The 17,806-nt window shown below is 37.8% G+C and overlaps 1 protein-coding gene across 1 annotated transcript in view; it reads left to right on the top strand.

Moving 5' to 3' along the window:
* The first annotated feature begins 3,417 nt into the window (after window positions 1-3,417).
* Window positions 3,418-17,806, top strand: part of LOC106593573 (serine protease HTRA3) — a 25,780-nt gene continuing 11,391 nt past the window's right edge. The window contains exons 1-3 of the mRNA XM_082978688.1: window positions 3,418-4,197; window positions 17,102-17,207; window positions 17,775-17,806. The exon at window positions 17,775-17,806 is cut by the window's right edge and continues 191 nt beyond it. Coding sequence (XP_082834814.1) covers window positions 3,744-4,197; window positions 17,102-17,207; window positions 17,775-17,806 — 592 coding nt within the window. The 5' untranslated portion in view covers window positions 3,418-3,743. The remainder of the gene's footprint in view (window positions 4,198-17,101; window positions 17,208-17,774) is intronic.

Here is a 17,806-nt window from a genome sequence, read left to right as displayed (position 1 = left end):
AAAATATTTGCCTTTGGAATGGGGTATGGTAGTAGGTGCCAGGTGCGCCGGTTTGGGTGTATCAAGAACTGCAACGCTGCTGGGTTTTTCACGCTCAACAGTTTCCCATGTGTATCAAGTCACCCTGAGCCATACCCCCATATCATAAAATGTTTGTATTTTTATTCAACTAGGCAAGTCATTTAAGAACAAATTCTTTTTAACAATGACAGCCTACCCATTGCCAAAACCTAACCCGGACAATGCTGGGCCAATTGTGCGTCGTCCTATGGGACTCCCAATCACGTCCGGTTGTGATACAGCCTGGAATCGAACCAGGGTCTGTAGTGACATCTCTAGCACTGAGATTCAGTGCCTTAAACCGCTGCGCCACTCGTGGGGTCTATTTCAGAGTATTTTCATCGTTTAGAAATGAAACCGCTTTATGTATCCAGTCCCCCCCCCCCACATTAAGGTGTCATAAGTATTCAGACAAATTCACTTATAGTGTATTAAAGAAGTCAAAAGTTTAGTATTTGGTCCCATATTCTTAGAACACAATGACTACATCAAACTTGGGATCACAAATTGGTTGGATGCAATTGCAGTTTGTTTTGTTCGCTTCAGACCATGTTTGTGCCCAGAACAGAAACGAATAGCAAACAATGCACTGTGTAACTCTGTAGTGACTTCCATTGTCCAAGTGAGAACAACAACGTGTCTGAACACGTCTACATCGTGTGGATGATACCATGGTTACGGACAATCACCAATAACGACGAGTGAGAAAGTCACAGATGCACAAACATCATACCCACAAGAAAACCCCAACCTCCACTGTTATTGGTAATGGTGAGAGGTTTAGTGTGTTTTTTGGGGGGGACATGATTGTAGTGAAATCTGTAACTTTCTCACTCATCATTATAAACAATTAATTCATGATTATCCGTAATCATGGTAGCAATCAACACCAATGTAGAAGTGATCAGAAACATATTATATTCCTACCACACAACAACAAGTGACCACAAAATGACAATACATCATTTACCATTCACCTCCACTGGGCACAAAATCATCCGAAACAACCAAAACGAACTGCCAAACAGCATAAAGAACATTTTGTAGAGTCACAAGCTTGATGTAGTCACTGCATGTTGACATATAACACAACATTGTGGAAGAATTATTGGAATTTGACAAAAGCAACACAATGGTCACCACCACTTGGTTGAGGCATGATGCTGGAGAAGTGTAACCACTCTCAAATTCACAGACAGAACTATAGATCCAAGAACTGATCGTCTAGATTCACAGACAGAACTATGGATACAGGAACTGATCGTCTAGATTCACAGACAGAACTATGGATACAGGAACTGATCGTCTAGATTCACAGACAGAACTATGGATACAGGAACTGATCGTCTAGATTCACAGACAGAACTATGGATACAGGAACTGATCGTCTAGATTCACAGACAGAACTATAGATCCAAGAACTGATCGTCTAGATTCACAGACAGAACTATAGATCCAAGAACTGATCGTCTAGATTCACAGACAGAACTATGGGTACAGGAACTGATCGTCTAGATTCACAGACAGAACTATGGGTACAGGAACTGATCGTCTAGATTCACAGACAGAACTATAGATCCAAGAACTGATCGTCTAGATTCACAGACAGAACTATGGATACAGGAACTGATCGTCTAGATTCACAGACAGAACTATGGATACAGGAACTGATCGTCTAGATTCACAGACAGAACTATGGATACAGGAACTGATCGTCTAGATTCACAGACAGAACTATGGATCCAAGAACTGATCGTCTAGATTCACAGACAGAACTATGGGTACAGGAACTGATCGTCTAGATTCACAGACAGAACTATGGATACAGGAACTGATCGTCTAGATTCACAGACAGAACTATGGATACAGGAACTGATCGTCTAGATTCACAGACAGAACTATGGATACAGGAACTGATCGTCTAGATTCACAGACAGAACTATGGATACAGGAACTGATCGTCTAGATTCACAGACAGAACTATGGATACAGGAACTGATCGTCTAGATTCACAGATGACAGAACTATGGATACAGGAACTGATCGTCTAGATTCACAGACAGAACTATGGATACAGGAACTGATCGTCTAGATTCAAAGACAGAAATATAGATCCAAGAACTGATCTTCTAGATTCACAGACAGAACTATGGATACAGGAACTGATCGTCTAGATTCACAGACGACAGAACTATGGATACAGGAACTGATCGTCTAGATTCACAGACAGAGCTATGGATACAGGAACTGATCGTCTAGATTCACAGACAGAAATATAGATCCAAGAACTGATCGTCTAGATTCACAGACAGAAATATAGATCCAAGAACTGATCTTCTAGATTCACAGACAGAACTATGGATACAGGAAGTTAACATCCATGACATCAACATTGTGTTTTCAAGCTGTATAGTAGTTGTTTACACTTGTAATTTGGGGTTCTGATGGGGTAGGACAGTTGAACTAAGCTCATGAGTTACTAAGTTACCAAGTTATATTCCTCAAGAATCAATGGCTACTTATCATTCATTTAAATGAAGAAGAAGAGGAGGTGAGGATCCTGGATTGGCCCTTTTCAGGTCAGTCACGTCCTGATGAGTTGGAGGGGGTTCCATGGAATTACAATGAGAACTAAATAGAACTCTAGATATCAAGTCAACATCACCTCACCTACTGTAGTCCCCATTTCAGTCTACATACCTTCACCTACTGTAGGCCCCATTTCAGTCTACATACTTTCACCTACTGTAGTCCCCATTTCAGTCTACATACCTTCACCTACTGTAGTCCCCATTTCAGTCTACATACCTTCACCTACTGTAGTCCCCATTTCAGTCTACGTCAACATCACCTCACCTACTGTAGGCACCATTTCAGTCTACATACCTTCACCTACTGTAGTCCCCATTTCAGTCTACATACCTTCACCTACTGTAGTCCCCATTTTACTCTACGTCTACATTACTCTACCTACTGTAGTCCCCATTTCAGTTGTTTGTTTCACCTTTTTAGTAGCCTCAAAGTCATGAAGATGGACAGGACATGTTTGAGAGAAGGAATAAAGAACAGAAAGAAAGAGAGAAAGAGAGAAAGAAATAAATAAAGAGAGAGAGAACTGTAACAGTTATCTTAATTCTCCACTAGATGGCGCACGGCGGTCAGTTAAAACCTTTGACCAATTCGCTGCCTGCCTGTTTGTGTGCCAGACACACAGTGCCCGTGCGTTTGTAGGTTTGTACGAGGGAGGGAGGGTTGATGGGTCAGCCTTCAGTGTCCACATTGAGTTGTTGGGGGGAGGTAGAGAGATATTCATCATGATCTGTCTGTCACAGTGTCGAGGCATGTGAATCAGTCTCTCTGTCTGTCTTGGGTGTGCTCTCTTTCACTCCTCATTACGCAATGCAGACAGCAGTCCTATTTGTTTCAATAAAATTGAAGTATAATTTTAAAGTATAAGGATTATAATACATAGAATACATTTGTAGAGTCTTAAGAACAGAATATCTAACTGATAAAAATTGTTTACCACGAAAAGAGACTTTACCAAGCTCGTTGAAGAGACAACTATCTAACTATCCAGTGGAGTACCTGTAATCCTCCCGAACTCCATTCCAGCATTTACAGAGAATCTCTTTTTCTTTCAGGCTTTTTGCTTCCCCTCTTTTTATTACAGAATTCTCGGGATGCGTGTGTTCCTGTTCGCGGCGACGGTATTTTTCGCACACAAGCTCACCGGGTCTGGTGCAGGAGCCGGTGCCGCGTCCAGCTCCAAAAAGTGTTCCTCCCAGTGCGACGTGAGCGAGTGTCCTAGTCCGAACTGCCCCAGCGGGTATGTCCCAGACCGGTGCAACTGTTGCCTGGTGTGTTCCCGGGGCGAGGGTGAACTCTGTGGCCGGAAAAACGACCTCCCGTGTGGGGACAGCTTAGAGTGTAGGTCCCCTAACGGTCCTAACAAGGGCCCGTCGGCGAAGCGGAGCTCCAAGCGGCGGCTGTGTCAGTGTAAGATGGGGTATAAGGTGTGTGGTAGCGACGGAAAGACGTACGGGAATGTGTGTCGGATGAAGGCTGCCAGCCGGAAAGCTCTTCAGAAGGAAAGGGATGCCATCACCCAAGTACACAAGGGACCCTGTCCATCAGGTAAGTCCTAGCCATTAGCCTATAGCCATTTGCCTATAGCCTAGCTCTCATCCAGGGCTTTACGTGCAGCTTGAGTTGCGTTTTATTTTATGAGTACCATGGCAGCTCAAAGCTGTATTTGAAGAAGGCCCTGTCTATATGTAAAGAGCTAGCATATACAGTGCATTGGGAAGGTATTCAGACACCTTGACTTTTTCCACATTTTGTTACGTTACAGCCTTATTCTAAAATTGATTAAATTCTACACACAATACCATATAATGACAAAGCAAAAACAGGTTTTTAGAAAGTTTTGCAAACTAATAAACTCAGCAAAAAAAGCAACGTCCTCACTGTCAATTGCATTTATTTTCAGCAAACTTAACATGTGTAGAAATGTGTATGAACATAAGATTCAACACCTGAGACGTAAACTGAACAAGTTCCAGAGACATGTGACTAACAGAAATTGAATAATGTGTCCTTGAACAAAGGGGGGGGGGGGGGGGGGTCAAAATCAAAAGTAACAGTCAGTATCTGGTGTGGCCACCATTAAGTACTGCAGTGCATCTCCTTCTCATGGACTGCACCAGATTTGCCAGTTCTTGCTGTGAGATGTTACCCCACTCTTCCACCAAGGCACCTGCAAGTTCACTGACATTTCTGGGGGGGAATGGCCTAGCCCTCACCCTCCGATCCAGCAGGTCCCAGATGTGCTCAATGGGATTGAGATCCGGGCTCCTCGCTGGCCATGGCAGAACACTGACATTCCTGTCTTGCAGGAAATCACACACAGAATGAGCAGTACGGCTGGTGGTATTCTCATGCTGGTGGGTCATGTCAGGATGAGCCTGCAGGAAGGGTACCACAAGAGGGAGGAGGATGTCTTCCCTGTAACGCACAGCGTTGAGATTGCCTGCAATGACAACAAGCTCAGTCTGATGATGCTGTGACACACCGCCCAAGATCATGATGGACCCTCCACCTCCAAATCGGCCTCGGTGTAACGCTCATTCCTTTGACGATAAACGCGAATCTGACCATCACCCCTGGTGAGACAAAACCGCGACTCGCCAGTGAAGAGCACTTTTTGCCAGTCCTGTTTGGTCCAGCGACGGTGGGTTTGTGCCCATAGGCGACGTTGTTGCCGTTGATGTCTGGTGAGGACCTGCCTTACAACAGGCCTACAAGCCCTCAGTCCAGCTTCTCTCAGCCTATTGCGGACAGTCTGAGCACTGATGGAGGGATTGTGCGTTCCTGGTGTAACTCGGGCAGTTGTTGTTGTCATCCTGTACCTGTCCCGCATGTGTGATGTTCAGATGTACTGATCCTGTGCAGGTGTTACACGTGGTCTGGCACTGCGAGGACGATGAGCTGTCTATCCTGTCTCCCTGTAGCTCTGTCTTAGGCATCTCACAGTACGGACATTGCAATTTATTGCCCTGGCCACATCTGCAGTCCTCATGCCTCCTTGCAGCATGCCTAAGGCACGTTCACACAGATGAGCAGGGACCCTGGCCATTTTTCTTTTGGTGTTTTTCAAAGTCAGTAGAAAGGCCTCTTTAGTGTCCTAAGTTTTCATAACTGTGACCTTAATTGCCTACCGTCTGTAAGATGTTAGTGTCTTAACGACCGTTCCACAGGTGCATGTTCATGAATTGTTTATAGTTAATTGGAGCATAGGAAACAGTGTTTAAACCCTTTACAATGAAGATCTGTGAAGTAATTTGGATTTTTACAAATTATCTTTGAAAGGCCACTGTGTTCTTGGGGACCTTCAATGCTGCAGAAAGTTTTTGGGACCCTTCCCAGGTCTGTGCCTCTACATATTCCTGTCTCGGAGCTCTACGGACAATTCCTTCGACCTTATGTCTTGGTTTTTGCTCTGACATGCACTATCAACTGTGGGACCTTAAATAGACAGGTGTGTGCCTTTCCAGATCATGTCCAATCAATTGAATAAACCACAGGTGGACTCCAATCAAGTTGTAGAAACATCTCAAGGATGATCAATGGAAACAGGATGCACCTGAGATCAATTTCGAATGTCATAGCAAAGGGTCTGAATACTTGAATAAGGTATTTCTATAATAATATTTTTTTTTTTTTTTTTAAGTGTCTAAAAACCTCTTTTTGCTTTGTCATCATGAGGTATTGTGTGTAGATTGATGAGACTAGTTTGGAGACACTAATAACAATAAACTAGCATACAGTTAAAGGACTATAACAATGAACTAGCCTACAGTTAAAGGACTATAACAATAAACTAGCCTACAGTTAAAGGACTATAACAATGAACTAGCCTACAGTTAAAGGACTATAACAATAAACTAGCCTACAGTTAAAGAACTATAACAATAAACTAGCCTACAGTTAAAGGGCTATAACAATAAACTAGCCTACAGTTAAAGGACTATAACAATAAACTAGCCTACAGTTAAAGGACTAAACCAATAAACTAGCCTACAGTTAAAGGACTATAACAATAAACTAGCCTACAGTTAAAGGACTATAACAATGAACTAGCCTACAGTTAAAGGACTATAACAATAAACTAGCATACAGTTAAAGGACTATAACAATAAACTAGCCTACAGTTAAAGGACTATAACAATAAACTAGCCTACAGTTAAAGGACTATAACAATGAACTAGCCTACAGTTAAAGGACTATAACAATAAACTAGCATACAGTTAAAGGACTATAACAATAAACTAGCCTACAGTTAAAGGACTATAACAATAAACTAGCATACAGTTAAAGGACTATAACAATAAACTAGCCTACAGTTAAAGGACTATAACAATAAACTAGCCTACAGTTAAAGGACTATAACAATAAACTAGCCTACAGTTAAAGGACTAAACCAATAAACTAGCCTACAGTTAAAGGGTTATAACAATGAACTAGCCTACAGTTAAAGGACTATAACAATGAACTAGCCTACAGTTAAAGGACTATAACAATAAACTAGCCTACAGTTAAAGGGCTATAACAATAAACTAGCCTACAGTTAAAGGACTATAACAATAAACTAGCCTACAGTTAAAGGACTATAACAATAAACTAGCCTACAGTTAAAGGACTATAACAATGAACTAGCCTACAGTTAAAGGACTATAACAATAAACTAGCCTACAGTTAAAGGACTATAACAATAAACTAGCCTACAGTTAAAGGACTATAACAATAAACTAGCCTACAGTTAAAGGACTATAACAATAAACTAGCTTACAGTTAAAGGACTAAACCAATAAACTAGCCTACAGTTAAAGGACTATAACAATAAACTAGCCTACAGTTAAAGGACTATAACAATAAACTAGCCTACAGTTAAAGGACTATAACAATAAACTAGCATACAGTTAAAGGACTATAACAATAAACTAGCCTACAGTTAAAGGACTATAACAATAAACTAGCCTACAGTTAAAGGACTATAACAATAAACTAGCCTACAGTTAAAGGACTAAACCAATGAACTAGCCTACAGTTAAAGGACTATAACAATAAACTAGCCTACAGTTAAAGGACTATAACAATAAACTAGCCTACAGTTAAAGGACTATAACAATAAACTAGCCTACAGTTAAAGGACTATAACAATAAACTAGCCTACAGTTAAAGGGCTATAACAATAAACTAGCCTACAGTTAAAGGGCTATAACAATAAACTAGCCTACAGTTAAAGGACTATAACAATAAACTAGCCTACAGTTAAAGGGCTATAACAATAAACTAGCCTACAGTTAAAGGACTATAACAATGAACTAGCCTACAGTTAAAGGACTATAACAATAAACTAGCCTACAGTTAAAGGACTATAACAATAAACTAGCCTACAGCTAAAGGACTATAACAATGAACTAGCCTACAGTTAAAGGACTATAACAATAAACTAGCCTACAGTTAAAGGACTATAACAATGAACTAGCCTACAGTTAAAGGACTATAACAATAAACTAGCCTACAGTTAAAGGACTATAACAATAAACTAGCCTACAGTGAAAGGACTATAACAATAAACTAGCCTACAGTTAAAGGGCTATAACAATAAACTAGCCTACAGTTAAAGGACTATAACAATGAACTAGCCTACAGTTAAAGGGTTATAACAATAAACTAGCCTACAGTTAAAGGACTATAACAATAAACTAGCCTACAGTTAAAGGGCTATAACAATAAACTAGCCTACAGTTAAAGAACTATAACAATAAACTAGCCTACAGTTAAAGGACTATAACAATAAACTAGCCTACAGTTAAAGGACTATAACAATAAACTAGCCTACAGTTAAAGGACTATAACAATAAACTAGCTTACAGTTAAAGGACTATAACAATAAACTAGCCTACAGTTAAAGGACTATAACAATAAACTAGCCTACAGTTAAAGGACTATAACAATAAACTAGCCTACAGTTAAAGGACTATAACAATAAACTAGCCTACAGTTAAAGGACTATAACAATAAACTAGCCTATAGTTAAAGGACTATAACAATAAACTAGCTTACAGTTAAAGGACTATAACAATAAACTAGCCTACAGTTAAAGGACTATAACAATAAACTAGCCTATAGTTAAAGGACTATAACAATAAACTAGCCTACAGTTAAAGGGCTATAACAATAAACTAGCCTACAGTTAAAGGACTATAACAATAAACTATTCTACAGTTAAAGGACTATAACAATAAACTAGCGTACAGTTAAAGGACTATAACAATGAACTAGCCTACAGTTAAAGGACTATAACAATAAACTAGCATACAGTTAAAGGACTATAACAATAAACTAGCATACAGTTAAAGGACTATAACAATGAACTAGCCTACAGTTAAAGGACTATAACAATAAACTAGCCTACAGTTAAAGGACTATAACAATAAACTAGCCTACAGTTAAAGGACTATAACAATAAACTAGCATACAGTTAAAGGACTATAACAATAAACTAGCCTACAGTTAAAGGACTATAACAATAAACTAGCCTACAGTTAAAGGACTATAACAATAAACTAGCCTACAGTTAAAGGACTAAACCAATGAACTAGCCTACAGTTAAAGGACTATAACAATAAACTAGCCTACAGTTAAAGGACTATAACAATAAACTAGCCTACAGTTAAAGGACTATAACAATAAACTAGCCTACAGTTAAAGGACTATAACAATAAACTAGCCTACAGTTAAAGGGCTATAACAATAAACTAGCCTACAGTTAAAGGGCTATAACAATAAACTAGCCTACAGTTAAAGGACTATAACAATAAACTAGCCTACAGTTAAAGGGCTATAACAATAAACTAGCCTACAGTTAAAGGACTATAACAATGAACTAGCCTACAGTTAAAGGACTATAACAATAAACTAGCCTACAGTTAAAGGACTATAACAATAAACTAGCCTACAGTTAAAGGACTATAACAATGAACTAGCCTACAGTTAAAGGACTATAACAATAAACTAGCCTACAGTTAAAGGACTATAACAATGAACTAGCCTACAGTTAAAGGACTATAACAATAAACTAGCCTACAGTTAAAGGACTATAACAATAAACTAGCCTACAGTGAAAGGACTATAACAATAAACTAGCCTACAGTTAAAGGGCTATAACAATAAACTAGCCTACAGTTAAAGGACTATAACAATGAACTAGCCTACAGTTAAAGGGTTATAACAATAAACTAGCCTACAGTTAAAGGACTATAAAAATAAACTAGCCTACAGTTAAAGGGCTATAACAATAAACTAGCCTACAGTTAAAGAACTATAACAATAAACTAGCCTACAGTTAAAGGACTATAACAATAAACTAGCCTACAGTTAAAGGACTATAACAATAAACTAGCCTACAGTTAAAGGACTATAACAATAAACTAGCTTACAGTTAAAGGACTATAACAATAAACTAGCCTACAGTTAAAGGACTATAACAATAAACTAGCCTACAGTTAAAGGACTATAACAATAAACTAGCCTACAGTTAAAGGACTATAACAATAAACTAGCCTACAGTTAAAGGACTATAACAATAAACTAGCCTATAGTTAAAGGACTATAACAATAAACTAGCTTACAGTTAAAGGACTATAACAATAAACTAGCCTACAGTTAAAGGACTATAACAATAAACTAGCCTATAGTTAAAGGACTATAACAATAAACTAGCCTACAGTTAAAGGACTATAACAATAAACTAGCCTACAGTTAAAGGACTATAACAATAAACTAGCCTACAGTTAAAGGACTATAACAATAAACTAGCCTATAGTTAAAGGACTATAACAATAAACTAGCCTACAGTTAAAGGACTATAACAATAAACTAGCCTACAGTTAAAGGACTATAACAATAAACTAGCCTACAGTTAAAGGACTATAACAATAAACTAGCCTACAGTTAAAGGACTATAACAATAAACTAGCCTACAGTTAAAGGACTATAACAATAAACTAGCCTACAGTTAAAGGACTAAACCAATAAACTAGCCTACAGTTAAAGGGTTATAACAATGAACTAGCCTACAGTTAAAGGACTATAACAATGAACTAGCCTACAGTTAAAGGACTATAACAATAAACTAGCCTACAGTTAAAGGGCTATAACAATAAACTAGCCTACAGTTAAAGGACTATAACAATAAACTAGCCTACAGTTAAAGGACTATAACAATAAACTAGCCTACAGTTAAAGGACTATAACAATGAACTAGCCTACAGTTAAAGGACTATAACAATAAACTAGCATACAGTTAAAGGACTATAACAATAAACTAGCATAGAGTTAAAGGACTATAACAATGAACTAGCCTACAGTTAAAGGACTATAACAATAAACTAGCCTACAGTTAAAGGACTATAACAATAAACTAGCCTACAGTTAAAGGACTATAACAATAAACTAGCATACAGTTAAAGGACTATAACAATAAACTAGCCTACAGTTAAAGGACTATAACAATAAACTAGCCTACAGTTAAAGGACTATAACAATAAACTAGCCTACAGTTAAAGGACTATAACAATAAACTAGCCTACAGTGAAAGGACTATAACAATAAACTAGCCTACAGTTAAAGGGCTATAACAATAAACTAGCCTACAGTTAAAGGACTATAACAATGAACTAGCCTACAGTTAAAGGGTTATAACAATAAACTAGCCTACAGTTAAAGGACTATAACAATAAACTAGCCTACAGTTAAAGGGCTATAACAATAAACTAGCCTACAGTTAAAGAACTATAACAATAAACTAGCCTACAGTTAAAGGACTATAACAATAAACTAGCCTACAGTTAAAGGACTATAACAATAAACTAGCCTACAGTTAAAGGACTATAACAATAAACTAGCTTACAGTTAAAGGACTATAACAATAAACTAGCCTACAGTTAAAGGACTATAACAATAAACTAGCCTACAGTTAAAGGACTATAACAATAAACTAGCCTACAGTTAAAGGACTATAACAATAAACTAGCCTACAGTTAAAGGACTATAACAATAAACTAGCCTATAGTTAAAGGACTATAACAATAAACTAGCTTACAGTTAAAGGACTATAACAATAAACTAGCCTACAGTTAAAGGACTATAACAATAAACTAGCCTATAGTTAAAGGACTATAACAATAAACTAGCCTACAGTTAAAGGACTATAACAATAAACTAGCCTACAGTTAAAGGACTATAACAATAAACTAGCCTACAGTTAAAGGACTATAACAATAAACTAGCCTATAGTTAAAGGACTATAACAATAAACTAGCCTACAGTTAAAGGACTATAACAATAAACTAGCCTACAGTTAAAGGACTATAACAATAAACTAGCCTACAGTTAAAGGACTATAACAATAAACTAGCCTACAGTTAAAGGACTATAACAATAAACTAGCCTACAGTTAAAGGACTATAACAATAAACTAGCCTACAGTTAAAGGACTATAACAATAAACTAGCCTACAGTTAAAGGACTATAACAATAAACTAGCCTACAGTTAAAGGACTATAACAATAAACTAGCCTACAGTTAAAGGACTATAACAATAAACTAGCTTACAGTTAAAGGGCTATAACAATAAACTAGCCTACAGTTAAAGGACTATAAAAATAAACTAGCCTACAGTTAAAGGACTATAACAATAAACTAGCCTACAGTTAAAGGACTATAACAATAAACTAGCCTACAGTTAAAGGACTATAACAATAAACTAGCCTACAGTTAAAGGACTATAACAATAAACTAGCATACAGTTAAAGGACTATAACAATAAACTAGCCTACAGTTAAAGGACTATAACAATGAACTAGCCTACAGTTAAAGGACTATAACAATAAACTAGCCTACAGTTAAAGGACTATAACAATGAACTAGCCTACAGTTAAAGGACTATAACAATAAACTAGCCTACAGTTAAAGGACTATAACAATAAACTAGCCTACAGTTAAAGGACTATAACAATAAACTAGCCTACAGTTAAAGGACTATAACAATAAACTAGCCTACAGTTAAAGGACTATAACAATAAACTAGCCTACAGTTAAAGGACTATAACAATAAACTAGCCTACAGTTAAAGGACTATAACAATAAACTAGCCTACAGTTAAAGGACTATAACAATAAACTAGCATACAGTTAAAGGGCTATAACAATAAACTAGCCTACAGTTAAAGGACTATAACAATAAACTAGCCTACAGTTAAAGGACTATAACAATAAACTAGCCTACAGTTAAAGGGCTATAACAATAAACTAGCCTACAGTTAAAGGACTAAACCAATAAACTAGTCTACAGTTAAAGGACTATAACAATAAACTAGCATACAGTTAAAGGACTATAACAATAAACTAGCCTACAGTTAAAGGACTATAACAATAAACTAGCCTACAGTTAAAGGGTTATAACAATAAACTAGCCTACAGTTAAAGGACTATAACAATGAACTAGCCTACAGTTAAAGGACTATAACAATAAACTAGCCTACAGTTAAAGGGTTATAACAATAAACTAGCCTACAGTTAAAGGACTATAACAATGAACTAGCCTACAGTTAAAGGACTATAACAATAAACTAGCCTACAGTTAAAGGACTATAACAATAAACTAGCCTACAGTGAAAGGACTATAACAATAAACTAGCCTACAGTTAAAGGACTATAACAATAAACTAGCCTACAGTTAAAGGACTATAACAATAAACTAGCTTACAGTTAAAGGACTATAACAATAAACTAGCCTACAGTTAAAGGACTATAACAATAAACTAGCCTACAGTTAAAGGACTATAACAATAAACTAGCCTACAGTTAAAAGACTATAACAATAAACTAGCCTACAGTTAAAGGACTATAACAATAAACTAGCCTACAGTTAAAGGACTATAACCAATAAACAAACTAGCCTACAGTTAAAGGACTATAACAAGAAACTAGCTTACAGTTAAAGGACTATAACAATAAACTAGCCTACAGTTAAAGGGCTATAACAATAAACTAGCCTACAGTTAAAGGACTATAACAATAAACTAGCCTACAGTTAAAGGGCTATAACAATAAACTAGCTTACAGTTAAAGGCTATAACAATAAACTAGCCTACAGTTAAAGGGTCTATAACAATAAACTAGCCTACAGTTAAAGGACTATAACAATAAACTAGCCTACAGTTAAAGGACTATAACAATAAACTAGCCTATAGTTAAAGGACTATAACAATAAACTAGCTACAGTTAAAGGACTATAACAATAAACTAGCTTACAGTTAAAGGACTATAACAATAAACTAGCCTACAGTTAAAGGACTATAACAATAAACTAGCCTACAGTTAAAGGCTATAACAATAAACTAGCCTACAGTTAAAGACTATAACAATAAACTAGCCTACAGTTAAAGGACTATAACAATAAACTAGCCTACAGTTAAAGGACTATAACAATAACTAGCTACAGTTAAAGGACTATAACAATAAACTAGCATACAGTTAAAGGACTATAACAATAAACTAGCCTACAGTTAAAGGACTATAACAATAAACTAGCCTACAGTTAAAGGACTATAACAATAAACTAGCCTACAGTTAAAGGACTATAACAATAAACTAGCTCAGTTAAGGATATAACAATAAACTACCTACAGTTAAAGGACTATAACAATAAACTAGCCTACAGTTAAAGGTGACTTAGCTATAACAATAAACTAGCCTACAGTTAAAGGACTATAACAATGAACTAGCCTACAGTTAAAGGACTATAACAATAAACTAGCCTACAGTTAAAGGGTTATAACAATAAACTAGCCTACAGTTAAAGGGCTATAACAATAAACTAGCTTACAGTTAAAGGCTATAACAATAAACTAGCCTACAGTTAAAGGACTATAACAATAAACTAGCCTACAGTTAAAGGACTATAACAATAAACTAGCTTACAGTTAAAGGACTATAACAATAAACTAGCCTACAGTTAAAGGGTTATAACAATAAACTAGCCTACAGTTAAAGGACTATAACAATAAACTAGCCTACAGTTAAAGGACTAAACAATAAACTAGCTTACAGTTAAAGGACTATAACAATGAACTAGCCTACAGTTAAAGGACTATAACAATAAACTAGCCTACAGTTAAAGGACTATAACAATAAACTAGCCTACAGTTAAAGGACTATAACAATAAACTAGCCTACAGTTAAAGGACTATAACAATGAACTAGCCTACAGTTAAAGGACTATAACAATAAACTAGCCTACAGTTAAAGGACTATAACAATAAACTAGCCTACAGTTAAAGGACTATAACAATAAACTAGCCTACAGTTAAAGGACTATAACAATAAACTAGCCTACAGTTAAAGGACTATAACAATAAACTAGCCTACAGTTAAAGGGCTATAACAATAACTAGCCTACAGTTAAAGGACTATAACAATAAACTAGCCTACAGTTAAAGGGCTATAACAATAAACTAGCCTACAGTTAAAGGACTATAACAATAAACTAGCCTACAGTTAAAGGACTATAACAATAAACTAGCCTACAGTTAAAGGACTATAACAATGAACTAGCCTACAGTTAAAGGACTATAACAATGAACTAGCCTACAGTTAAAGGACTATAACAATAAACTAGCCTACAGTTAAAGGACTATAACAATAAACTAGCCTACAGTTAAAGGGTTATAACAATAAACTAGCCTACAGTTAAAGGACTAAACCAATAAACTAGCCTACAGTTAAAGGGTTATAACAATAAACTAGCCTACAGTTAAAGGACTATAACAATAAACTAGCCTACAGTTAAAGGACTAAACCAATAAACTAGCCTACAGTTAAAGGACTATAACAATAAACTAGCCTACAGTTAAAGGGCTATAACAATAAACTAGCTTACAGTTAAAGGGTTATAACAATAAACTAGCCTACAGTTAAAGGACTAAACAATAAACTAGCCTACAGTTAAAGGACTATAACAATAAACTAGCCTACAGTTAAAGGACTATAACAATGAACTAGCCTACAGTTAAAGGACTATAACAATAAACTAGCCTACAGTTAAAGGGTTATAACAATAAACTAGCCTACAGTTAAAGGACTAAACCAATAAACTAGGCTTATTGTTGTTGCCCTATAAAAACCCAATCTTCCCATGTCATTTATTTGTCCTATGGTGTCTGTCTACCTCAATCAGTACTGTTGTTCCTTAGGCTATACTTGATTAGCCTACAGTTAAAGGACAGTCATTACCAGACATTACCCTACAGTCATTACCAGAGCTGAGTTTGAATGTTCAACATTGGTTTTCTGAAGTTGTAGGCTATTTGCTTATGAGATCGCCTTTTATAGAAACCTAATTCGTGATGACTTATCTGAGCATGTGGTAATATTGTGTTCTATATTCCACCATGGAATGTAGAAGTCCAGTACTAATGAAGAGGGCTATGAATAATGAGTTCTAACGGTTCTGCTGAGGCACTTCTACTGTGGTTTCTGTTAGGAGAGAAATACCACTTCTACTGTGGTTTCTGTTAGGAGAGAAATACCATGGCAGTGAATCACCTTTCACTCTTTTCCTTTGTATGCAGAGTTAGCACAACAATAACAGCAACAATATTCACTCTCTACTCCTCCTCCTTCTCCTACTGTTTCTCCTCCTCCTCCTCCTCCTGCTCCTTCACCTCGTCTTTTCTCCTACTGTTTCTCCTTCTCTTCTCTCCTCCTCCTCTTCCTCCTCCTCCTCTCTCCTACTGTTCCTCCTCCGCCTCCTCCTCCTCCTCTTCTTCCTCCTCTTCTCTCCTACTGTTCCTCATCCTCCTCTTCACTGCTACTGTTCCTCCTCCTCCTCCTCTTCTCTCCTCCTCCTCCTCGTCCTCTTCTCTCCTACTGTTCCTCCTCCTCCTCTTCTCTCCTCCTCCTCCTCCTCTTCTCTCCTCCTCCTCCTCCTCATCTTCTCTCCTCTTCTCTCCTCCTCCTCCTCTTCTCTCCTACTGTTCCTCCTCTTCTCTCCTCCTCCTCCTCTTCTCTCCTACTGTTCCTCCTCCTCCTCTTCTCTCCTCCTCCTCCTCTTTTCTCCTACTGTTCCTCCTCTTCCTCTTCTCTCCTCCTCCTACTCTTCTCTCCTCTTCTCTCCTCTTCTCTCCTCCTCCTCCTCTTTTCTCCTACTGTTCCTCCTCTTCCTCTTCTCTCCTCCTCCTACTCTTCTCTCCTCTTCTCTCCTCTTCTCTCCTCCTCCTCCTCTTCTCTCCTACTGTTCCTCCTCTTCTCTCCTCCTCCTCCTCCTCCTCCTCCTCCTCCTCCTCCATTCAGATCCCACCATTCTAAATCTAACTCCAGCGTTCCATTTGTAAACATTCTAATTCCAACATTGTACAGAGGTAGAGGTGGTGTTTCTGTGTTGACATGATGGCTTCTTGTTGCCAGTATAGGTCCTGCTCCTGTCCATCCCAACAGCCCCAGATACAAGTTCAACTTCATAGCTGACGTGGTGGAAAAGATGGCTCCTGCTGTGGTTCACATAGAGCTCTTCCTCAGGTCACTGCCTGTGTGTGTGTGTGTGTGTGTGTGTGTGTGTGTGTGTGTGTGTGTGTGTGTGTGTGTGTGTGTGTGTGTGTGTGTGTGTGTGTGTGTGTCTGTGTGTGCACTCTTAGAAAAAATGGTTCCGAAAGGGTTCTGTCCCCATAGGAGAACCCTTTGTTGGTTCCAGGTAGAACCCTTTTTGGTTCCAGGTAGAACAAATTTGGGTTACAGGTAGAACCCTCTGTGGAAAGGGTTTTACATGGAACCCAAAAGGGTTCTGCCTGGAACACACTGACACGCACAAACTGTTATCCTTTGTGGATGTGTGAATTGAACACATCCTGAATGTAAATGTAAATTCAGCCTCTCCTCTCCTCTCCTCTCCTCTCCTCTCCTCTCCTCTCCTCTCCTCTCCTCTCCTCTCCTCTCCTCTCCTCTCCTCTCCTCTCCTCTCCTCTCCTCTTCTCTTCTCTTCTCTTCTCTTCTCTCTCTCTCTCTCTCTCTCTCTCTCTCTCTCTCTCCTCTCCTCTCCTCTCCTCTCCTCTCCTCTCCTCTCCTCTCCTCTCCTCTCCTCTCTCTCAGACATCCTCTATTTGGTCGTCATGTCCCTCTGT

Source organism: Salmo salar, chromosome 08, assembly GCF_965601325.2.
Source record: "Salmo salar chromosome 08, fSalSal1, whole genome shotgun sequence".
NCBI classification, from domain to species: Eukaryota; Metazoa; Chordata; class Actinopteri; order Salmoniformes; family Salmonidae; genus Salmo; species Salmo salar.
The sequence above is the reverse complement of the archived record's forward strand: the minus strand, read 5'-3'. Positions and strand labels throughout refer to the sequence as shown.